We start from the raw sequence: 24,065 nt of genomic DNA, 5'->3' as shown, positions 1-24,065 counted from the left end.
CGGGGAAAGCTTTGGTATTTTCCACTGCAAGCGACCACCTGCCTGTTGCGTGTGACCAAGGTGCAGGACAAAGGCATGATTGGCGGTCGGCAAAGGATGGAGAAGTCAAAACTCTGCTACTGCGCGTGCCTGCAGGCTCAGCTTCCACTGCATGCATGCAATTTGCTCCGACAATTGCACCGACAGTCTGGATAGGGAAGGAGCCTCAGTTCGGGAAGGAGATTCCAGTGATATAACAAGATGCTTGGATCGCCAGCTCTGCAGGTTGTGCTCAACTCATCCTGCGACATGTTGCTCAGAAACATCGCTACACCGCTGGGTGGCCTGTTGGCCTTCTGTCCCTCTTCATCATTCGCTCAAAACACTCCTTGTCAGACCACCACGGTGCAAGCATCAGTGCCGACCAGCTCCAACGTCGCCCTCAACTCCTACTCGTACTGTGGCGGTAACCTGGATGTCTCTGTCTACATCGCCAATGTCAACTACAACAAAGTGGTCACTCTGTATTACACGGATAGCCAAGGTGTTTCTACACCCTTGACATCACTCGCACTCGGCTACAATTCCAGCATCCCAAACACCAATTATGAGTTTTGGAGTGCAAACACCCCGGTCTATCTGGATGGCATCACTGAGTTGCTCAACCTGACTTACGTAGCCAAGGATATCGGTCAGACCTATGTCCAACAACTGCAGCTCCCCGTCAAAGCTAGCGGCAATGCCCCTCCTTCTCCTGCAGCTATCCCAGCACCATATGCAACTCCAAACGGCTTTGCTGACGACATTACTTCATGGTTGGCTCCCACGAACGGCTCACAAGCCGACTTTTCCAAGTCGCGCATGTTCCTGAATATCAACCCTGATATCGATGGTGCTGCTAAGGGCACTGTGGTCGCTGCTCGATCCGGACCTTCGTACGATCAGAAGCTTCCGGACTACGAGTATGACTGGGTCCGTGATTCTTCGCTAACTATGGATGTTGTCCGATCCCTCTACGCTGCATCAACAGTCGACAAGTTTACCCGCAAGTACAAGGATGCCATGTTCCACTACGCTGAAGGTAGAGCGGTCGAACAGAACGACCCCTCCCTCACCTTCGCTGGTCTTGGAGAGCCCAAGTTCTACCTGAACAACACCGCTTTTACTGGTCCCTGGGGTCGCCCTCAGAACGATGGCCCCGCCACTGCAGCCATCACGCTTATGGACTTTGCCAATGACTACATGGAGAAAGGTGGAAGTTTGTCCTCGGTTCGCGACCGCATCTGGAACTCAACAGCCAATCCTCTGAAGGCGCCAGTCATGAAGGACCTGTTGTTTGTGGCCAGCAATTGGAGCTCGCCCAGCTTTGATCTGTGGGAAGAGGAGGAAAGTACACACTTCTATACCCGCCTCGTCCAGCGACGTGCTCTGGTCATGGGTGCCAAGTTTGCAACCATGTTCGGTGATTCGGCAACCAGCAACACCCTCTCGTCGGCAGCCACTCAGCTTACTGCTACACTTGACCAGTTCTGGAGCCCGAACAGGAAGCTAATTCTTTACGAATACGGCCCTGTATTGGCCGGCAAGAATTCATTCATCGACATTGCTGTTATTCTTGGTGTTATCCATGGATATGCTGGCGATGGCGTATACTCGTACACCAACGACAGAGTCCTTGCTTCAGCTCTGAAGATCTCGACAAGCTTCCTCGACGTCTACCCGATCGCCAAGACAGTTCAGGATTCGAAGAGTCTCCCCCTCGGCATCCCAATTGGGTAAGATACAAAACATCACTTCTCTGCTTCTAGACGCTGACACTTACTTTAGCCGCTACCCCGAGGACGTCTACAACGGTGTAGGAACTTCACCAAATGGAGGGCAAGTCGTATTTCCAGTTCATGCAGAAAGCGTCTACTGACATCAAACCAGCAACCCATGGTATCTGACCACTGCTACCATGGCCCAATACCTTTACTCAGTTGCATCTGAGTATCAGAACGCGGGTAGTCTGACAGTCAACAATGTTACTGCGCCATTCTTCGCCTACTACGCACCAAAAGCTGGCCTGAAGTCAAGGACCTACTCCTCGGATACCAAAGAGTTCGCCTCAGTAATTGCAAGCCTGAAGGGCTGGGGCGATGCCTATATCCGTCGCATCAAGTATCACACACCAGCCGGTGGTAACCTAGCCGAAGAGTTCAACCGCAACGACGGCCACGCCCAAGGAGCATACGACTTGACCTGGAGTTATGCTTCACTCCTTACCGCTGCCTTTGCTCGTGCCTCGTTGTCGGGCGATGGAAGTTACGTCCAGAAGATTGCAGCTCTCGCATATGAATAGCCTACTTGTGTCGCAACGGTTGCATGGTCATGGGAGTACAGCACTTGCAGCATTGCTGATCGTTGATTGTGCTTTGGAGGCTAGATTCCAAGACTGATAGCATCATCCCTAGACAAATACCCTCAAGAATTCACCTAGCATCATCATCGCCATTGCTTGTCCGTATGGCATACTAGTGATTGGGATATCCTTGTAGTGCTGCAGGTCACTTCCCATACCAGTGCCGAAGCTGGTGTTTTGCAATTCTCCATCTTCGCTAATGCTTCCGATCACAGCTTTTACAGCTTTGTGTGCGACTGCTTCGTACTCTCTGCCAATGTAACGTTTTCGTACAGCCTTCAACATGCCGTAGGCGAATCCGGCTGTTGCAGAAGCTTCTTCGTAGCTGCCTTCGCTTGTAGGGATGTCGAGCAATGTGCGCCACATACCATTCTCGCCCTGTAACTTCGCAAGAGCTTTGCATTGAGCCCCCAGAGTATCAATCAGGTGGACTCTCAACGCATCGTCCTTTGGCAAATTCAACAATTCAATAAAGTCAGGAATGACAATGGTGACCCAGCTGTTTCCTCGAGCCCATCTGGCCTCGGCAAAGTTGTGACCTACACCACCTGAACTGGTTTCGTCAAACTTCCAGCCATGGAAGAAGAGTCCAGTCTTTGTGTCGAACAAGTATTTGATATGCAGCATAAACTGACGCTTTGCTTCTTCCACATAGTGCGGACGATTCAACAGCAATCCAATCTTTGCGAGAGGCATCACGGTCATCATCAGCGTATCATCCCAGAGCTCGTAGTGATTCTCGCTCGCATAAGTTATGTGTTGGAATCCGCCGTAGGGTGTGCGGGGCAAATCATACATTGCCCATTCTGCCCAGGAGTCTAGCCATGCTTCGTGGGTGGTATCGCGGCTCTTTTCGTAGAGGTAGGCGAGGGTGAGGAAGGGAGACATGGTGTTGATGTTCTTTGTTGTGCCTTCGGCGAGGCGGCCTTGGAACCATTGTTGGATTGTTGAGAGGGCGGTGGCTGAGCCGGTTAAGGCGTGGTATTGGTACAGACCGTAGAGGCCAATTCCGTGGGTCCATTCCCAGTCGTTCCATCCTTGGTGGTGTCAGTATGCTGCGATTGGGTGTGGTGGGATTGTGGGACGGCTGACCTTTTGTATCAATGATGCGACCGTCGTCAAGCTTGAGCAGGAAACGGCCAGTCGTGTCTTTGATGTTGACAAGATTGTGAATCAACAGCTCGATATGACGATGAATGTCGGTGGCTTCGTAGCCGTGAAGACGCAGAGTGGTAGGCATGATAAATGATTTTTCTAGTATATCCCAATTACCTCTATTGAAAACGCAATGCAGCAACGAAATGAGATGCGAAAAAAGTTATGTCTTTAGCTAGGTACCAATGTTTATTGAAATGATATCTCGCGAGAGCTATCCCCTCAGCTGCTTGTCGATCTTCTGATATCTTTACCCCGAGTTCCGAGAAGACCGACATGCCAAGCTGGAGCATCACGACGTGACATGCAGTCAATTTAACCAGACTCCCCACGCCCTAACTCTCCACCAATGAATCGCCAGTACGCCGAGCTGCTGGCGGAACACCTGCTCCGAACTCGTATTGTGCCATGTCTGACTCGCTAACCTTGCACTTGTCCCCTCGCCCGTTTCAATGGCGCCCCCGGTGGCGCTCGTCTATTGCCTGGAGGAGTGTGGGGGTTACCCCATGGGACATGCGATGTTCCCAGGGCTCGGATGAAGAGATCTGTGGACGTTGCATTACAAGCACCATGAGCTTGATAATCCGTCTTGGCCATGGGACAATGAATACCGAGTGAGCACCCCAGCATAGATAAAGGATGATACTCGTATACAGCATGTCCTTTTGTTTCCTGCCCAACGATCTTTGCCTTGACATTTGTTACGTCCTGGCTTTGTCTTTCATGTTGCCTGTCTCGAAGCAGCTATGTCGAATATCAATAACACGACAACTCCAATGGAAAAGGACGATCTCGTTCGTCTCGAGACAGTCATGTCCAACGAGGAGAACCTCAAGGGCGACCACATGAACTACGAGCGTGTAGACAAGGAACTCGCAAAGTACACAAACAGCGAGCGTATCATTGTCTCTGAGGCAGACGACAAACGTCTCAAGAAGATGATTGACCGTCGCGTCTTGGTCATCATGATCCTGACATACTTCCTCCAAGCACTCGACAAGGGTACCATGAGTTTCACCAGCATCATGGGGATCAGAGATGATCTGAATTTGGTCGGAGACAAAGTATGTTCTTGCCCATCACAGGTGTTGGCGATGATCTGCTAACCTTGCAACAGTTTTCTTGGTTGACAACCTGTATCTACATCGCTGTATTGTTCGTCGAATACCCTACCAACTGGATCATCCAACGCGTGCCCGTTGCCAAATATCTCTCTGCCAACATTATCCTTTGGGGTATCGTCCTTGCCCTCCACGCAACAGCGACAAACTTCACCACTCTTGTCGTTTGCCGCACCTTCCTGGGTATCTTCGAAGCCGTCTGCCAGCCTGCTTTCTTAATCATGTCATCTCTGTGGTACAAGAGAGATGAGCAGGCTCAGACAGTGACGTACTGGTATGTGATGAACGGTGCTCAGCAGATTGTGGGTGGTCTGCTGGCCTACTGCTTCTCACTCCTCGGTAATGACAGAAGCATCAAGTCGTATCAGGCTATCTTCATCACATATGGCTCTGCCTCCGTGCTTTGGGGTGTCTTTGTACTCTTCTGGCTGCCCGATTCACCTATGCGAGCCAAGTGCTTCTCTGAGGAGGACAAGGTAAGCAATCCTCATCGCTGCATCTTCTCCTGCAAAGCATAACTAACCTTGCTCACAGAAACTCATGGTCGAAAGAGTCCGCTCCAACCAAACCGGCATCCAAAACAAAAAGTTCCGCCCCGAACAAGTCAAGGAAGCCCTCACAGACCCCCAACTCTACTGCTACATGTTGATTCAAATCTGCACCACGCTTCCCACCAGCGGCCTCGGCGCCTTCGCCAACATCATCGTCAAAGGCTTCAACTTCACTACCCTTCAGACACAGCTCCTGGCAATGGTGCTAGGCGCCTATATTGTCATCGTGCTACTCTCTTCCACCTGGATCGTCAAGAAGACAGGTCAAAATCTCCTCGTCATGGGCGTCTTTGTGATTCCTTCCTTTGCAGGAACGATTGTGCTTATGACGGTACGAAACACCAGCACTGCCACCCAAGCCGGCTTACTGTTTTCATACTACATCGTCCTATCCTTCTGGGCAGCGCAAACCCTAGCCATGTCAATGCTCTCCCGCAACGTCGGCGGCCAAACCAAAAAATCCATAGTCGTAGCTGCAAACTTTGCCGCTTGGGCTGCTGGCAACGCAATCGGTCCTCAGGTGTTTTTGGCGTATGATGCACCGAGGTACTTTATTGCGTTTGCGACACACATGGGTTGTTATGTGTTGCTGGTTATTGTGATTGTGTTTTTGAGGTGGTGGTTGAAGAGGTGTAATGATAGGAAGGATGCGATGGCTGCTGCTGGTGTGGGAGAGGCGCATGATGAGGCTTACACGCATGCGTTTGATGATTTGACGGATAGGGAGAATCCAAACTTTAGATATGTTTATTAGGATGGGATGGTGGGAGTGGTTGGGAGTATGGCTGTAATTGATTGTGGTATCAGTATGTGTTTTGTCTCTCAAGTTTTCTTGATTCTTTGCGTGCTCTGAAGAGTCTTCTTTGTCACATAAAACTACTCATCTCTTTGCTACCAGAAGCCCATTAGGGCTGTTGTGAACTCTTCCTGCTGGACAATCATTCGATGCATGCCAAGTCCGTAACTGATCCTTTGGACGATCTACTCGGTTGGATTGGCAGATCTCCAAGACACTGTCCAGAATACGAGATGCAACAGGGCTATGCAACATGCACCTCGGCCTAGCAATGCACCGAATTCTGCGGAGAGAGTCGGTAACAGAGCACCACCACGAGAATAATAGATGTTTTGCGGAGAAATTGCTCGGGGTATCTGTATGGGGGAGGGAAGCAAAGATGGGGTAGATGATGTGGGTGAAGCCGATCATTGAGATGTCAAGGGCGGACATTGCAATAAAAGGGTGATGTGAGGATGCATGTAGATGGTAGTAGCCTCGACGCGGATTTCCATCGTTGATCAAAGATGGCTGTCGTTCGGACACTGCAGGTTCTCCTGCTCTCATGTCTTGCTATTCTCATCATCCCTACTCATGGCTTCCTCAATGCGACTGAAAACGCAAAAGCCCTGGTCATCGCCAACGACCGCCTATATGCCTCCGTCAACAAATCAACCGGAATCATGGACACCCTAACCCTCGATGGCCAAAATCTGCTCGGCACCAAAGAGTACAATGAAGTCACTCCTGGAGGCAACGCCGCTGGTCAAAACGGCATTGGACCGTACCTAGATTGCTATTGCGTGCCTTCTGGATCCTATACGCCTGGCAAGTATGCAACCTTTAAGCTGTACAGTGGCAGTGATTCGACTGGTGTAAAGTATGGCGGCGTGGTGATGTCTGAGGTGTACCCGTTGACTGGTCAGGTGCTGGAGCAGTATTGGTTCCTGAGGGAGACGGAGACGGGCTTGCATACGTTTTCGAGGCTTGCGTATCATAACGAGACGAAGCCTTTCTTGAGGTTTGTGTATCTGCGCTATTTGTCTGTGTTCAGTTGACCGATTCTCCGAAAGGAATTTGCAGGAGTTCAGGACGCTGTTTAGGCCGACTACACCGCTGTGGACTCATCTCTCTACTAATGAGAGAATCAATGCTCCACTGCCATCTTCGGATACTTTGAAGTACTCCAGAACAGTCCAGGATGCAACTTGGTACATTGGCAACTATACTAAAGCGCCGTATGTTGAACATTTTGCCGACTACTTTACCAAGTACACTTTCTCAGACGAATGGAGAGATCATAGAGTCCATGGAATATATGGTGATGGTTCTCAGAGCAAAGACGGATCCACGTTCGGAGCTTGGTTGGTGATGAACACAGTGGATACTTATTTTGGAGGTCCAACGCACTCCGATTTGACAGTTGATGGAATCGTGTACAACTATATCTGTGAGTTGAAATTTCCAACGTTCGTTCGTCCCGAGCTTACCTCTACGCAGCCTCAAATCATCATGGAGACAATGTACCCAACATCACAACAGGCTTTGACCGAACCTTTGGACCCCAATACTTCCACTTCAACAAAGGCACCAACACAACAAGCCTAGCAGAGTTACGTGCAGAAGCCGAAGAATTTGCCTCTCCAACCTGGAACACCGCTTTCTACGACTCCATCGCTCATCTGGTGCCAAACTACATCCCCTCAACACAGAGATCAACCTGGAAAGGGCGCATTGATCTGCCCAAAGGTGCTAAGCGTCCGATTGCAGTGCTTGCTCAAAACGGTGTGGACTTCCAGGATAACGTCCTAGACACAAAGGCATACCAGTACTGGGGTGATATTGACAAGAAAGGCAATATTGAGATCCCGATGGTCAAGCCAGGGGCCTATCGTCTGACGATATATGCTGACGGTATCTTCGGGCAGTATATCCAGGATGATCTTGTGATTGCAGTTGGTAAAGTCACTACGACGAAAGCAAAGTGGCGTGAAGAGTCCGCCGGCAAAGAGTTGTGGCGCATCGGCACCCCTGATCGCAGTAGCGGAGAGTACAGGCATGGTGATCAGCCTGATCCAAGCAAGCCTCTGCATCCTCCGGAGTACAGAATCTATTGGGCCAATTGGGATTTTCCGACCGATTACCCCGATGGTGTCACCTTCGAGGTCGGCAAGAGTGACGAGAGCAAGGATTTCAACTATGGTATGTTTCTCTGCTGACTTGGATGATGAGGTCTAACGACTCGACAGTTCATTGGAGTGTCTTTGGCGGATATGCAAACTCGGTCAGACCAGAACCATACTATGAGAACGTCAACAACTGGACTGTGTTGTTCGATGCAAAGAAGAACGATCTGAAGAAAGCCAAAGATGCGACTCTCACCGTGAGTCATTGATCCGAGTCTGAAACCTGCAGGAATAACGAGCTGACTGTGATGCCAGATCCAACTAGCAGGTGCAAAGACAGCTGCTGGCAATACCGACAACTGGAACGCAACACAACTGTGGAACAACCTGCCTTTGACAGTAGTCATGAACGGCATTGAACTCGAACCATGGGACATCCCGTACGTAAAGATCGAAGGCTTGTTCAGACTATCATATTAACGTATTCTCGTAGTTGGAACCAGAGCAGTTCGTGCGCTACCAGATCCGCGGTAGTATGCTACGCATTGGCACATAAATATGAGTTCGATGCGAATCTTCTGAAGCAAGGTCAGAACAAGATAATCTTGAGCTTGCCGTTCAACGCAACAGATTACGAGAGCGCGGTTCTTCCAAGGAGTACTTATGTCCAGTATGATAGCTTACGGCTGGAGGTCAAGTAGTCATGCGAGGCATAAGACCAGTACCGATGGCGCGTTATTCCTACCTTTCTGGAGAAACGAGATGAATCCGTGGTTTGGCACATGATACGCAGTGTTCGCATCTTCAAGACCAGATTGCGATGAGCACCTGTCTATGAGACAAGCTGACAATCATCGAGATCGTTGTTCGTACGGACGTACGTGGCCATGGAAACTACCGAAGATCAGCTTTGGGTAGTGATCGCGATACGACGTGCTAGAAACATAGAGTTCATAAGTCGCGAAGAATACTTTGGATAGGGATGTCACCCACTTCCAGAGAATCAATCGCGGAAATAGTACGATTCAAGATAGGCCTCGCGGAGCGACAAGCAAAGTCAAGTCATGTCGTGAATTGATGAGGCCTCCGAGATGCGGCCCCTTTGTCACGAATTGCTCCCGCCCGCCAAGTGCCGTCCGCCCGCCAAGTGCCGTGGCTGGGTGGATCTTCTGTCGATCCCTCGTTTGTCTCGCTGCTCGTGCCTATTTGGTCAACGACCGATATTGAACGATGTCCATCATTGATCATCTACTCATCTCAGGAATGCCATGTCAATATTGGATGCGAAAACCGTAGTATACATACAACACGGAAGAATATATGGAACCCCTGTATTACAGCGGGCAAGGGTCCGCACCGAGCCTTGATCTATCCGCCAGAGCCTCAACATCGCACTCCAGCCGCAGAGAACTCAAAAATGCAGTGGATATCAGCAGATGGAGTGCAAATGATTCATGCTAGCTGCCTCGGATCTCATCGTCTACTCCGCAGTGTCTGCATGCACTATCAGATCTGCTTGCAGCAACGTGATGCTACGACCGGGGGTAGCCCCTTTGCTATGCGTTCTCCCACCACTCGCGGCCAGATATGTTGGCACTCACATTGCTACTCCTACAACCAGAGCTTGTTCTTGAGGAAGAGAGGGGCATAAAGAAGTTTTCAAACAGCCTATACCAAGCTTTATCGAGATCTATTCAGCCTATCGGCGGAGGTGCGGAGTGGAGCTCCAGAAAGATCCGAAGATGGTGGCTTGGACCGATGGCGTGTTGTGGCTTCTCGTGACTCCACAACTTGTTCTAGGGTATGACTTGATGACTGAGGCAGAAAACAAACCCATGTCTACAAGACTAGGCAAGCATGCAACATACGATACTCTATGCTATTCGGTTAATGTAGCGTCTGACGACGTTCGTGTCAGCAAGACAACAGTATGGGTTAGATTGCGCACGAGCTCCTGCCGCAGGATAGTGACGATCTGCTAAGCAAAGCGTGCAAGGACGTTCGTGCAGGCGTCTGTGGCTGTCAGTTTGATCAACAACACGGAATATCAACAGCCCTGAGGAACCATGAATGCGCAATTCTCTCAAGCGTACGAGATTAAACAAAGATGCTTGTCAATAAAGTGTCCATATCCCGCAAAGGCACACTCAATCCGTAACTCATTGCAGAACTCGTTCATGTGATATAGGCGGCGTTATAGCGGAGTTAGGAGATCTGAGCCGTCCGCAGATGCGCGTTGTTTCGGTTTCGCTACGCTGCCTCCGCCCGCCTGCATTGGAGCTTGCGACTCAAAGACGTTCAAGCTTCCACCCATGCCATCTGCGATCCAAATCTGTGACACGCGATCGTGCAAGAGAGGAGAGACTGGCGCTGCGGGAAGCGATTCGGTATTGTAGTGTGTACAGGCCGTTGGTTTAAGCTATGCAGTGGCAAATGCCACAAAGTTTGGACGGTCTAGTCGTGGCTTTTTGGAACCCTCGTTTTCAAACATGCCTGCCCTGCCGAGTGCGCCTGAAGCTCTTCTCTTTGACGTTGCAGTCGTCGCCGTCGCTGTCGTGCCTTGGATGATATTCAGCAGGTTTCATCGTGCGTGGGTGTCTTTTGCCATTGATTGACGCCCTTTTCCGCCATGGATTCTACGTGTGGGAGGCCCAGTGTTCTTCTTCAACCTGCTCCAGACGACGACGTCCTGAGGGAGCGCGAGACGTACAAGTCAGTTGTCGCAGTCGTGTTGTTTCTGCTTTTTGCCTTGTGATTGACCAATGCGACTGCCAGATACTACCAACCATTGCAAGACCTTCTCAAAGCCGACCACTCTCCATCTGCTCCATCTGGCCCATCGTCGCCAGACCGTGCCTTGACAGCCTTTGCACAACTCGCAGCATTCCGCTTGAGAGCGCGTAGAACTTTCATATCCCTGATCGATCGCAAATTCCAGTAACGAAGCCTCCGCCATCATCGAATATCGCCAACGCTGACCAATTACAAGATATGTCATCGCCGAGGCTACAAAGACACTTTCTCTGGAGAAAAATACCGTCGACGATGACAAAGATAATCTCTGGGTTGGTGCGACCGCCTTTGAGAGAAGGGCAACTCCCTGCGAATATGCCGCTGGGCTTCTTGTTGCACCAGATCTCCTTGTCGCAGAGCAGAAAGAGGATGTAATAGTCTTCCCGGATCTGTCTGAGCACGTCTTGTTCAAGGACCACGTTTTGGTTACCGAGATTCCACATGGTAGGTACATCATAGAATCGGTCCTTCCAGCGGGCTGACATGCTCCAGGTCGATTTTATGCCGGAGTTCCCATCGTTTCGCCAAATGGCTACAACATTGGAGTTTTCTGTGTCTTGGACGACAAGCCGAGAGAGGAAGGCCTCAGCACGACAGAAGTTGATTTCATGAAGGATATGGCTGTGACCATTATGAATCACCTTTCGGTATGCTGTCAGATAGCGGTCATCGTATGTAATTTACTGATTATGAAATAGATGGCCAGAGCGACAGCCGAACTCAATCGTTCTCGAAACATGGTCCAGGGGCTGGGGCAATTCGTCGATGGCAAGACCAGTATAAAGGAATGGTGGAATGGCTTCAGCCAGGACGAACCCGACCGTCCTCGATCAAGAGCTGGAATTGAGCGCAATGGACGTGCCACCATCAGGTTTGCAAATTCGTCTTCCAGACATCTTCGACCAACTGCACCTTCTGCGCACACGCCGGAAGTGAGTCCGGGACCTGGGAGGGTTGTTTCCGATGTCCAAAGTTCTTCCCAATCAAGCACGCCTGTGCAAGAAATACAGCAGCCCTCAACAGAGGCGGTGGTCGCCAATCGTTTGCAAGAAGATTCCATCTCACCGGATATCAAATCTACGTTCCAGCGAGCTGCCGAGATCGTCAGAGAATCCGTCGATGTCGACGGCGCCATTTTCCTCGACGCTTCCATTGGGTCATTCGCTGGGCTCGTCGATGGAACTCAGACACAACAAGACTCGGTGACTCAGTCTTCTGGTGACACATCATTCCACTCAATCAGAACTACCGAGAGCTCATATGCAAACGACGAGAAACATTGTATCGTTCTGGGAAGCTCGCTGGCTACAGTCAGCAAGCGCAGATCTTCTCACTTGTTACCGAGCTTGCCGACCTCTGTCAGCGAACGGTTCTTACAAAGACTCCTGACCAAATATCCTAGGGGGAGGATTTGGAGTTACGACGATGAGGACGTTTACGAAGGCCTGATCGACTCTCCTAGCACTGCAGACTTTATGAATCGCAGAGGCGAGCGTTGGAGAGAGAGAAGATTGCTTCGCAGTCTCTTTCCTGGAGCGCGCAGCCTGGCTCTCGTCGGCATGTGGGATCCCCACCGCAGCAGATGGTACGCAGGAAGCATACTCTGGACCTGCAACCCCACACGCATTTTATCAACTGATAATGAACTTAACTACATGACTGCATTTGGCCAGTCAATCATGTCGGAGATTGCAAGAATTGATGTCAAGATGGCAGACAGAGCCAAGGCGACATTCATCAGCTCGATTTCTCACGAATTGAGGTAAGCACGACTGCCACATGTGACTTGTTCACGTCCTGACCCGTCTCTAGAACCCCTCTGCATGGCATCATGGGTAGTTCCGAATGCCTGCAGGGCACGCCTTTGGATGCTTTTCAGTCCAGCCTTATCAACACGATCGAGACTTGTGGCAAGACTTTGCTCGACACATTCGACAACTTGCTATCTTATGCAAAGATCAACAATCTCAGCAACACCAACTACCGGAGGACCTCCGTTTCCTCGACGCGCAATGAGCTACATCGGAATGGTGCCGAAACAGTGCAAAGTCCTGTGGATTTGAGTATCCTGGCCGAAGAAGTGGTTGACACCGCTTTTGCTGGACACGAGTTTGTTCGTGTTACACCTGTCAAGGGAGGGACGACTGCCCATGGAGCCGTGCCTGCACATTTGACCGCTGCTCAGCCTGTGAAGGGACTCGAAGCAATCACGGTACTCCTAGAGTACGACACGACTTCAAACTGGGTATTCACAACTCAAGCTGGTGGCTGGATTCGAATCATCCTGAACCTGGTTGGAAACAGCCTCAAGTACACTGAGAGGGGCCGTGTCACGGTGCGGTTGGACTCTAAGCCTTTACCAAGTCCGTTGTCCGAAGAGGACGTCGAGGTCGTCTTGACCGTCAGCGATACAGGGAAGGGCATTTCAGATGATTTCTTATCTCAAGGTGTCTTCTCGCCCTTTGTCCAAGAAGATCCACTAAGTCCGGGCACTGGTCTGGGTCTCAGCATTGTCAAACAGATCATTACGGGCATGGGCGGCAGCATAAGTGTCGAGAGCAAGCTGGGTGAAGGTACCAAGTTCTCTATTACGGTATGCATGACACGCGCAGACTCTCCTGTGGAATCAGAGAACCTGCCTGTAGTAGCCGACGTCGCCGATATGCTTCGAGACAAGCGCCTGAACATGATCGTACCAGTTGGCGAGCAAGACGAAAGTCAGTTCACCGATCTCTGCAGCAAATGGTTCGGTGCATCGGTTCGCTGTACACCAGAACCGGAAGAGGCCGATGTATATGTTGTCCTGAAAAGGCACACAAACGCGCTGGTCAGGCAACTGGCATTCAAGCCCGCACAAGCCAACCCTATTGGACAGAAACCGGTCATTGTGCTGTGCAAGGATCTCGCCTCTGCGCATGCTCTTCAATCTAACAAGTCTATGGCTGCCATCAGCTCATGCATGGAGTATCTGGCACAACCTTTGGCACCAAACAAGATCGCCAAGACGCTTTCTCGATGCCTGGACCGCCCTCCCGCAACGCCTCCTCTACTACCACTATCACGTGCTACCAGCATATCCTCCCAACGTCCACGAGCTCGTCGGGTCAGCTCGAACATTTCACAAAACAGCACAAATTCCAATCCTGAGGTTATACTATGCACGCCTGTGGAAGAGAAGACGCAGGAGATGCTTTTTTCCAAGGTCCGACAAACCGCTGAGACGAACCGTCAAGCCCAGATTCTCGAAGCCCAGAAACAAGCACTATTAGCCAATGTTACAAATGCGCCTCCAGGTGTGGGTGTGTCGGTCTTGCTCGTCGATGACAACAGCATCAACTTGAATTTGTTGGCTACATTCATGAAGAAGCAGAGGCACGCATATGACACCGCCACCAATGGTCTCGAGGCACTACATGCATATCAAGCCCACACCGATCCCACACGCCTGCCCGAGAAGAGTGAAAACTCGTTACTCCTACAAAACCGACCCGAGTTGACAGCACAGTCCTTCGACTTCGTTCTGATGGACGTCAATATGCCTCAGATGGACGTGAGTACCACTGTCTGCAAATAACAACCACTTTCTTGAACGCCAGCTGACTTGCACTCACAGGGTCTCGAATCCACCCGCCACATTCGAGCTTTCGAACGAGCAAAGGGATTGCGTCCGGCAGTCATTGTTGCGCTTACCGGCATGGCATCTGCAAGTGTACAACAAGAAGCTTTTGCCAGTGGAGTCGATCTCTTTATGACCAAACCAGTACGACTCAAGGAACTCAACAAGATTTTCGAAGAACATAGAAAACATTGATTGAAGAACGACAGTTAAAAGGTGTATCACCAGAAGCACAATATTCGCATACATGGATTTTTCCACAGCACAAACGCTACACAAGCAATAGAATGCGTGCACTATGATGTCAATTATGACACGGCTCTTACACTGCAGATGAACAGGAGCTAGTACTAAGCCATAGGGCTCCAGAGATCACAGTCACCTGGCAGGAATTCCAGCAGGCGAGAGATCTGCAACATGAATTAGATGAGCAGCTGACCGAGGCCCTACAGCAGACCATGGGTGAGAAAGAGGAAGATGGACAGGAGAATGGAGTCGCCGAGCGCGACTTTGTCGCCCACGGCCTTGACTACGGTTGGGAAGATATATATGCAAATTTGAGTGACATGGTCTACATTGTAGATGAGTAGCCACAGTGATGACTGTGCTCGGCCTTCCCCCTTTCGATATCCTCTGTGCAGCTTCAGGCTCTGTCCTCTCCGCTATAGCCATTCGCACGAGCCCTTTGCGCAGGTTGCTCGTTTTTCACCATCTTCGTGAGCCCTTTTCGCAGGTGGCTCTTCTTCTCGCCGTTTTCACGAACCCTGTTCGCAGGCTGCCCCCCTTGGGCCCACATTTCCCTGTCATTGCTTGTACCAACGGATGCAGGTGGACGAAAATGTGTTGTTTTATCAGGCAGTACGCACTTTTTATGCAGTTCAGGCTTTGTGTCAAGTGACAACAGTCCCTATTTACAGCTGTTGGCTTGATACGATTAGCATGTTTCTTTCATCCTTATATTTCAATCTTGACTGCCTAAGATGATCTCTGGTTGATGATAACACCCTTGGGATCTTTCGTCTCATTGTCACCCCAGTCAGCAAGCCATCCATTCTCCTCCAGATACTTTTTCCAGTTCTCATCTTCATCTTCCAGCTTCCTGCCTACATCCGGAATGACAAAGAATGCTATCAGTGCACCCAGAACAGCAAAAGCAGATCCCACCAGGAAGGCTCCTTGGTCGCCTGCACCTGATGTGATCGGTATGAACACTTGAGTTCCAATAGCAGCACCGGCTTTGGAGATGGCTGAACAAAGACCCATCATCTGGCCACGGATAGCTGTAGGGAAGCTCTCTGATGACGCGAGTACCACTGTCGAGCCGGGACCGACTTCTCCAAGGGTCAGAAAAACACCATACATGACCACAAACAGTGGGAAGATGGGTACGATCTTGTGATATGCGCCACCGAGGACGAAGCCAAGTACAGCTTGCATTGCAAATCCGAGTGCCATGGTCTTGCGACGACCAATCTTGTCCGAAAGGTAACCACCGATGAACGGCCCTGGGATGTAGAAGCAGTTGATGACGACACCCCAGCCGAGGTTGGTGATCAGTGAGTCGCCGGCGTTGACGCGGTTGGTGATGGTGCCGGAGAAGATGCCGAATGGCTCAGAGTATGGTCAGTCTCTGTTCTCGTATATGCAAAGATAATGCGACTTACAATGGCGATCCAGTTGTACAGGAACCAAGTCGACGAAGCACCGAGCAAAGGGCGCCAATAACGCTTGATCGCCAGCACGTACGGAACCTTCTGCCGTCTCATCGATGCTTTGCGATAAGCAGTCGAAACCGCCATCTTGTATCGGAACCAGAAAATCGAGACTGGTGGAATCAAGCCGAGCGCAAAGCTGAGCCGCCAGACGATATCATAGTGTTCCTTCTTCTGACCAACACAGAGTAAGAGAAGTAGGGGTACAAGACCACCGAATACATATCCAAGCGAGGCTGAGAGATCAGCAATCATGGCGAACATGAATCCGCGGTGCTTGCGCATGCCCTTGTTCTCATCGGATGCTTCTGTTGCGCCAGCTCCGCTGACTGGGTATTCGCCGCCTGCGCCAACACCAGCAATACCACGAGCGATGATCAGCATCCAGAACATGCCAGTATCGGTCTCGCCCTTTGCAGCTGTTGACAACACGATGCCCAAGACAAGTAGTGCGGTGGTTGCTACAGCGCCAGTCTTTCGGCCAAGTTGGTCGGCAACGACTCCGAACATCAACATGCCGACGATCATGCCAATCAGAAATGCATTGGATAGGCGAGTGTATATGGAGCTAGTCAATGATTCTGGGTACAGGATAGCAAGCAGGAGCTCGACATTGCCAATGACGGCAGCGTTACTGCGCACGTTGGTTAGAGAAGTTAGCTACAGAGAAGGGCCAACATACTATCCGTCTGAGCCAATGGCAAGGCCAGAGAATATTACCATCATGATCACAGAGCCCTTGCTGTAAAAGGTCTTGTGAGCTTCTCCCTCTTCCACCTGTAGCTCCTCGACCACTCCTGTATATTCATCTTTCACGTCGGTCTTAGAACTGCTATGCACGACAATTTGTTCTGTCCCAAGCGAGGAGACGTCTTCTGGAGACATCGTATGATCGAGCCCTGCTTTGGCAGTGATCAAAGGAATCTTCAAGCTCAGACCCGGGAGTTCAAGTCAATATGTAGAATTGCTGCTCCGCATCCACCCTGGCCGGCCTGATAAGCTTATCCATGTTTCCGGTTCATATCTTGCTTTCTATGACAATGAACTTGTCAATCTTCAGCTGAACGCGATAGAGATGTGTACAAATGGGTTGTGATTCGTGAGTGGATTCAAGGTTCGATAAACATAAGGGTGCCCTGCCGGAAGATGTTCCGAATGAGGGGCCCGCCACGCGGCCAAGCATCGGGCAAGCACCGGGCAAGAGACGGGCGAGACAGCATACCACATCTCAATGGATAGTGCATGCGATAATAGCCGATCTCTGACTTCAGACTATTGATCCTCCTGTATCGCTGGCCGTTATCTACTTTGCTGCGCTGGCCCCGCATGTTGCGACTGCGGCCCCCGTTCCACTGATAGATCGCACTTCTTTATCACATCGCTTCATGAGATAGATTCAAATCCTGCATACTGCCAAAGTGACAATTGCAAGATGAAGGACGGAGTTGGAGTAACGCAATCTTCTGCGGATCGCAGACAACCCAGCAGGTCCTCGAGATCATGGTTGGCGGCAGGCATTGCAGCGCTGTATTTGATGTGGACTGTTGTATGTGGACACTCTCATAGTTCACTGCATGGCATTACGCCCCTGCTGACAGTCATACCAGAACCCATTCAGCTCAAAATCTCAGGTTGATCGTGTGCAGCAATGCTCCATAGATAACTTGCACAAAGATCTTTACTTCCTGGACAATGCACGTCCGATCGAAGCACAAGAATTCCTTGATCGTCGCGATAATCTAGCCAAAGCTCTGCATGTTTCTGGTGTGGACGGTTTCGTCCTCGAGCCAGGCTATACGTTTCAGTACTATGCCAATATCTCCCAGCCACAATGGGAGCCGTGGGAGGTACTATAGCCATTCTACTGCCATGAAGTCTTATGATCGGCTGACAACCTACAGCCGGAAGAGCGACCCTTCTTGATGATTATTCAACCCTCTGTCAATGACTCTACTGGAAAAGTCAAAGCCAAGACTACCTTTCTCAGCCCACACTTCGAGGAAGGCAGAGTAAGAATGCTCGGTATACCTTCCGATGGTGAACTCGAGATTATCGTCTGGGAAGAACATTGGAATCCCTACAGCACACTCAAGGAGGGTCTCTTCCCGGACAAGACGGCAACTCTGATGGTTGACGAGGAAATTCGAGATTTTCTCGTGCGTGGGCTTGACGCCAATGGACTTAAGACGGTTGGCCTTGGTGGCGAAGTAGAGGCTGTGCGACAAACTAAGACACCTGCCGAGGTCGAACTACTGAGAGCTGTCAATACAGGAACTATCGAAGGCATTAGGGCAATGCGACCATGTCTGGAGCCTGGGTTGACCGAAAACCAAGTCATCCAAATTCTGGACAACACTCTGAAAACCATTGGGTTCGACCTCTTCTTCGACATCGTCTTGTTTGACAGCAATGCAGCGCTTCCACACGGTGGTTTCGCTACTGGCGATAAGATTCTTACTCATGAGACGATGGTGTTAATCGATGCTGGCTATCACTATTTGGGTTACTCATCTGATGTTTGCCGAAGCTTCTTCATTGATCCTCCAAAGAACTCTCTCCTTCGCCAACTGCTGCGTCTACCGACACTAAAGATTCAAAATCAGGAGCTTCATGCCGAGAAATTGAAGGTCTGGGACATTGTCTTGCAAGCTCAGACAGAAGCTGGCAAGATGTTCGTGCCCAACGGGACAGCAGCCAGCGTCGACATTGCAGCCAGAAAGGTCATCGACGACGCTGGCTACAAAGGGACATTCACCCATCGTCTTGGCCATGGCATTGGAATCAAAGGTTTGTTCATCCACACGATTGATTCGAGGCATGTCGACTAACAATGTCAGCGCACGAATCACCTTACCTCAATAAAGGAAACCATGAAACTCTGTTGCGTGCGGGGATGACGTTCACAGCCGAGCCAGGTATTTACCTTGAGAACAAGTTCGGCGTTAGACATGAGGACATCTATCTTGTCAAGGAAAACGGACACGCTGAAGTGATCAGTGGGAAGCGTGCCGTTTCGCCTTACGAGCCTTGACGAAGCTGGTACAGTTCCGAGTAGGATGAGCGTGATAATGACTTCTACAGCAAATTACATTTCTCATCCATCAAAAACCACTGCAGAGCCCATCACTTTTGATTCGGACATAGAAGTGGTCTCCAGATCGAGGTCGCAGATTGAAAACACTGGAGGGCGTGAGGACGGCACTCTCGTGTGAGTGCAGAAATACCATAGTAGCGTCTTGGATTGTTTCAAGCAGCACTTTGCTTGGATTTGTGGCCTCTGGTAAGCTATGGCAATGCTGGATGTGAGAGATGGATATACTGCACCATTGATTTGCTATACCAAAACACCTATACAAATCTTCATCCTATCTTGCTTTCACACCCCCTCCCTTCATCCTTTTCCTCCATCACTCGAACCCACCACCCACCCTTCCCAACGCACCGAGTGCGCCTCCAGCCTTGCGTCTCAACCCAGCAATCTTCCTGACATTCTCCTCCCTCCTCTTCGCCGCCTTCTGTACAATCTCCTGTCTCTCCGCCTCCCTAGCCTGGTAATTGATACTGGACTTCTTACTACCTCCATTTCTGATGCCACTACTACCCTCTCTGTTGAGCGCAATCGGGGCTCTGTTCTCGCTGAAAGAGCCATTGGTGAAAGAGGTATTGGTGGTGGCTTTGCGAAGTAGAGAAGCAGGTTTGAATCCCTTGGCTTGTTGCGACAAGGACGTAAAAGCGAGGTTTGAGTCTGCGGTCTCGGCCATAGAGGAGGCTTGTTTTTTGAGCGTCAGGCGATCTATGACAGCTTCTTTGGCAGGGACTCTGCGTGCTGAGGCAGGGGCTCTGGGTTCAGACGACAAAGCACGAACTTCTCTTTCCTCGTCAGAAGACAGCAAAATCTCTGAAGCGAGTTCTGCATTGGAAGGGTCATCGATGAGGAACGATAGCGAGTCACGGACTTCAGCGAGCGACTTGGGTTTGCGGAATGTGTCGTTGAGGGCAGAGCGGCGAAGTGAAGATGCTGCCACAGACTTCTTCTTCTGAAGTGGTTGGGCGTTTTGGGACGATTGGCTCAGGTCGAGGGAGTCGGCTGATCGTTTGAGGCTGTTGTGCTGTTCTTCATTGCCAGTTTGGGAAGCAGTGGGTTGCGAGGCAGAGGGCTGTTGTTGCGAGGCGACCATTTCCGCATCATCGTCTACATCGAGTCCGTCCAAGAAATCGACATCATCCGCCTCGTCTCTGTCTTCAATGGCGCGGAGGAAGGCCTCTTTCTTGTCGTTGCTACCAAGTTTTCCCAGAGTCTCGTCTTGGAGCAAGAGTTTGCGCTTGCGAGCTTCTTCACGTTGTCTGCGGCGTCTTCTTTCAACTACCTGATCGTCCTCATCCGAGTCGAGCTCAAAGGCATTGTTTCCACGTTTGCGCCGAAGGTTTCCAGACATGAGATCCTTGTACAGCTTGCTTGTCTGGGCTTCGTTTTCCTCGCGTGACTTTTCGGCGTAGAGAGCAGCTAGCTCGCGTTCATTGACTTTGACGTCGGTCTCATCAATCATTTGCTTGTCGTCTTCGTCACCAGAACCGGCGTCTTCGTCGTCACTGGCACCTCCAAGACCGCGGTACTCATCTTCTGATTCTTCGGCTTGTTCGTCGACCATACCCTTGGCATTGCTTTTCTGTCTGTCAAAGTCGGGCTGAGCAGGTTTCTTCGCTGCTTGGCGCATGACGCTGAATGCATCTGAGGGCTTCTCGACAGCGACCGGCGCTGAAGATGGTACGGCTTCCTCATCCGCCTGCTGAGCAACTTCCGATCGCTTTACCAAACGACCACGGCGTTGGACGACAGGAGACTCCGGAATACCAAGCAAGACAGTGTCGACAGTCGACGAAGGAGCACGATTTCTATCAGCAAGAGGAGTAAGGTTGGGATCGAAGCCGACATCCTGAGAGGGGTCCGGAATTTGTGAGAACTGCGACATGACTGCAGGCGAATCTGCAGAAGGTCGAGGGAACTGTAGATCCATTTGCTGAGTGGGCTCACGTGCCTGAGTTTGGGTAGTCTCAATTTGGCTGTCAGCCACAGCATCCTGAGAATCGTCAAGAAATTGCATTGAAGGCATTGGAGCAGAAGGCGGGAGTTGGCGAAGCATCTCGAAAGAATCCTGGTCTTGGGAGATCATGTCAGAAGCTTGAGTGTCATCCATAGTTCCTGCGAACATCTGTGACATGCCCATTGGTGCAGCAGGTGCGCGCCCAAAGCCGAATGCAGCAGCAAGCTCATCGTTGATACCATTGCCTGATGTTTGCAGCGTCGTTGGTTCGTCCTCGTCCTCGTCGTCATCAATGATGTGCTTCCTTCGTGCCCTTCTTGATTTGGGCAATCGAGGTTCATCGTCTTGGAGCATGTCGTCGTCGACCAGTTCTTCGGCCTCCACCGGCTCGTCTTGATCTGCTTCGCCAGCTTCAGCGTCGACCATGTCGTGATCGACGGTGTCTTCTTCTTCAGAACCAGAGAGCTCGATATCTTCCTCGTCTTCCGCATCCTCCTCTTCGGCAGTAGTCTTGACTTCTTCGTCACTACCAACATAATCCTCATCCTCACTCTCATCAGAACTGATACCGACATCCTCACCATTAGCTTTGGCAGTGGCCTTTTCTTGCTTGCGCAACTTATCAGCTTCTTCTCTTGCCTTGCCAAGCATGTCTTCAATCTGCATTTGCTCCCTTTCACGTTCTTCCTCAGTCAAGACGACGATGCCCTTGGCCCGCAAGTCTGCGAGTCTTGCAGCACGTTCTTGGTTTGCGATTTCGCGAGCCCGTTGGCGGAGTTGAAAATCAAGTTGTTGAGGAGAGATGGATGGCTTTTGTCCTTTCTTGCTACGGATTCTGTCACCGTTACCAGTGAGTTGGGCAAGGTGTCGGAGCATGAGCATGGTTCTTCCTTCGGGAGTCTGTGTCTTGGGGATTTGGTTGAACATAGCAAGAGGATCGTGGATAATTTGAAGATCATCATCGTCGTCGTTGTTCAATCTGTTGAATCTGTTGTGTGAAGGGATATTGACGCGGACTTTACGAATTGGTATCGACTTTGACTCTGCGGGCAGCTGGCGAACAGGCGCCTTGCCCTTGTCAACGGTCTTCCTGGGTTGTGTAAGAACTTCTTGGAGGGTTGGCAATTCTTCGTCAGACTCTTCGAGGGCTCCTGTGCCAACAGGCTGCTCGAGAATAGTCTTAAGATTGTCGTCGATGCTGGGAGGACTCGATGGCGGTGTATCGCGTTCTTTGTTTGCACCAGTCTCGGAGAAAGGCTCTGGCGGAGGAGAGGAAGAGGTGACGTCGGCAGCATTCGTGACATTTGCAAGACCAGAAGAAGTCTTGGGGCGATTGAAGGCGGACAAGAAGTCTTGTGGAGTGAATCGCTTCTTGACCTTTGCCTGATGTGTCAATTGCATGTTTCTCTTGATCCGCTGTGTCTCTCTGTTCATCTCTTCCAAAGCCTTCTTACTGGCTTTGCGTGTGGGCCTTGCAGATTGGGTCAGTCTTCGCTCAGTGACCTCATCTCTTGTATCCTCATCGTCGAACATGTCTGACAAAGGAGCTTGACCAGTGGTGACGTTTTCTTCCTCTGCTTCCTTTTCGGCCTGTTCTCTTGCCAATCTTTCAGCACGGCGACGGTTGACGAGATCGCGGAGTCGGGAGGGCGCCGATGGGTCTGCAGGGAGGTCCGAGTCTGAGCCACTTGAGTGGTCGGACTTGTCGTCGGCGGATCGTCTCTGCTCTGGAGCTGGTGACATGAACAGGCCGGGGCTTTCTGAGCGGGTAGAAGCTGCGGGAGTTGATGCCCGGTGCACGAGTCTCTTGCGAGGAGGACTGGGTTGTGGTGTTTGGATTCGAGCTGTCTCGATCGGGTGTGTGACTTTGACAGGAGATTTATCGGCCGAAGGAGCTTTCTTGGAAGTCATGAGGTCTCTTCTGATTTTTTGGTAGACGTCTTCATCTTCTGACGACGACTCTTCCTGAATAGGAGGAGCCGCACCTCCCATTCTAGCTGCCAGCCTTCCTCTTGGTTTGAACACAGGCTCATCCTCGTCGTCGCTGTTCTGCTCCCCATCTTTGGACGCGTCAATGGTACGCGTCGCGTTTACAGATTGTGTTGTGGAAGTCGATTCTGTCGTAGGTCTGACAGGTACGCCAGCGTCGTCGTCAGACTCTTCGTCGAAAGCAGCCATGAGCTTTCTCATCCTAGTTCCTGGCGACTCGAGGGCCATGGACACGATCGAGGAGCTATCATCTGCTGGTGTCGAAGCGCGACTCGACCGCGTTGAACGCGCCGGAGATGACATTGTGATTGGAATGAATTATGCTGTCGTGGTCGTGAAGAGGTTTATTGTGCGTTAGTGGTCATGAGATGAGGGGCGGTATGAATGCAAGCGGTAATTGATATGGATGTTGTGGTAAAGTGGGTGTGGTAGAGATGGTAGCCAGAATGATGCTCTAAATTGAAATTCCAGGGACGCGACGCGCGATGCCATTTCCCAGCCACTCAAAAGTCTTGGCGGAGCTGCCATACCGCTTCATGCTTCCAAAGCAGATAGAATGTCTTGTTACAGCATGCAAGACAAGCAACGGTGATAATCATGACGACCTCCATCCGTGGACATGGGGTACTCTGCTCCGGAAAGTGATATGCATGGACACATTCATATCACATATAACATATAAGCCTGAGTAGAGCTGTCCTAAGGGATCAATTGGACATTTGTCCAGGGTCCAACCGGTAATCGAGCATGGATTCTCGGTATATCTTGTCCTGGACTCCGAGGCGGTCGGAAGCCATCGTGCTCA

At 50.8% G+C, this 24,065-nt stretch overlaps 8 protein-coding genes across 8 annotated transcripts; 5 read left to right on the top strand and 3 right to left on the bottom strand.

The window, feature by feature from the left end:
• Positions 1-288: 288 nt before the first annotated feature.
• Positions 289-2,320, top strand: M436DRAFT_69522 (glucoamylase precursor; the record flags this gene model as incomplete). Its single annotated transcript, XM_013575696.1, has 3 exons — positions 289-1,754; positions 1,807-1,857; positions 1,909-2,320. 3 exons carry the CDS (start codon positions 289-291, stop codon positions 2,318-2,320), a joined length of 1,929 nt encoding a protein of 642 aa, XP_013431150.1.
• Positions 2,321-2,428: 108 nt separating this feature from the next.
• Positions 2,429-3,620, bottom strand: M436DRAFT_69521 (glycosyl hydrolase; the record flags this gene model as incomplete). The annotated part of the gene is made up of 2 exons (XM_013575695.1): positions 2,429-3,417; positions 3,473-3,620. The coding sequence occupies 2 exons, from the start codon at positions 3,618-3,620 to the stop codon at positions 2,429-2,431; spliced, it is 1,137 nt and encodes a 378-aa protein (XP_013431149.1).
• Positions 3,621-4,311: 691 nt separating this feature from the next.
• M436DRAFT_69520 (MFS general substrate transporter) lies at positions 4,312-5,961 on the top strand (the record flags this gene model as incomplete). Its single annotated transcript, XM_013575694.1, has 3 exons — positions 4,312-4,599; positions 4,653-5,132; positions 5,191-5,961. 3 exons carry the CDS (start codon positions 4,312-4,314, stop codon positions 5,959-5,961), a joined length of 1,539 nt encoding a protein of 512 aa, XP_013431148.1.
• A 548-nt stretch (positions 5,962-6,509) lies between these two features.
• On the top strand, positions 6,510-8,809 carry M436DRAFT_38553 (rhamnogalacturonate lyase; the record flags this gene model as incomplete). The annotated part of the gene is made up of 6 exons (XM_013575378.1): positions 6,510-7,003; positions 7,056-7,432; positions 7,483-8,184; positions 8,232-8,365; positions 8,424-8,548; positions 8,602-8,809. The coding sequence occupies 6 exons, from the start codon at positions 6,510-6,512 to the stop codon at positions 8,807-8,809; spliced, it is 2,040 nt and encodes a 679-aa protein (XP_013430832.1).
• Positions 8,810-10,947: 2,138 nt separating this feature from the next.
• M436DRAFT_38603 (uncharacterized protein) lies at positions 10,948-14,712 on the top strand (the record flags this gene model as incomplete). Its single annotated transcript, XM_013575392.1, has 8 exons — positions 10,948-11,045; positions 11,098-11,345; positions 11,394-11,548; positions 11,600-11,833; positions 11,915-12,663; positions 12,714-14,128; positions 14,195-14,451; positions 14,515-14,712. Coding segments are annotated over 8 exons (3,354 nt in total), but the record flags the coding sequence as incomplete, so codon positions are not given.
• A 780-nt stretch (positions 14,713-15,492) lies between these two features.
• M436DRAFT_39027 (inorganic phosphate transporter) lies at positions 15,493-16,952 on the bottom strand (the record flags this gene model as incomplete). Its single annotated transcript, XM_013575465.1, has 3 exons — positions 15,493-16,128; positions 16,182-16,863; positions 16,912-16,952. The coding sequence occupies 3 exons, from the start codon at positions 16,950-16,952 to the stop codon at positions 15,493-15,495; spliced, it is 1,359 nt and encodes a 452-aa protein (XP_013430919.1).
• A 902-nt stretch (positions 16,953-17,854) lies between these two features.
• On the top strand, positions 17,855-19,260 carry M436DRAFT_37270 (Creatinase/aminopeptidase; the record flags this gene model as incomplete). The annotated part of the gene is made up of 3 exons (XM_013575144.1): positions 17,855-18,076; positions 18,131-19,016; positions 19,067-19,260. Coding segments are annotated over 3 exons (1,302 nt in total), but the record flags the coding sequence as incomplete, so codon positions are not given.
• Positions 19,261-19,636: 376 nt separating this feature from the next.
• Positions 19,637-23,563, bottom strand: M436DRAFT_38598 (uncharacterized protein; the record flags this gene model as incomplete). The annotated part of the gene is made up of 1 exon (XM_013575391.1): positions 19,637-23,563. One exon carries the CDS (start codon positions 23,561-23,563, stop codon positions 19,637-19,639), a length of 3,927 nt encoding a protein of 1,308 aa, XP_013430845.1.
• Positions 23,564-24,065: the final 502 nt, after the last annotated feature.

The sequence above is a fragment of the Aureobasidium namibiae genome, assembly GCF_000721765.1.
Source record: "Aureobasidium namibiae CBS 147.97 unplaced genomic scaffold scaffold_2, whole genome shotgun sequence".
Lineage (NCBI taxonomy): Eukaryota > Fungi > Ascomycota > Dothideomycetes > Dothideales > Saccotheciaceae > Aureobasidium > Aureobasidium namibiae.
The sequence above is the reverse complement of the archived record's forward strand: the minus strand, read 5'-3'. Positions and strand labels throughout refer to the sequence as shown.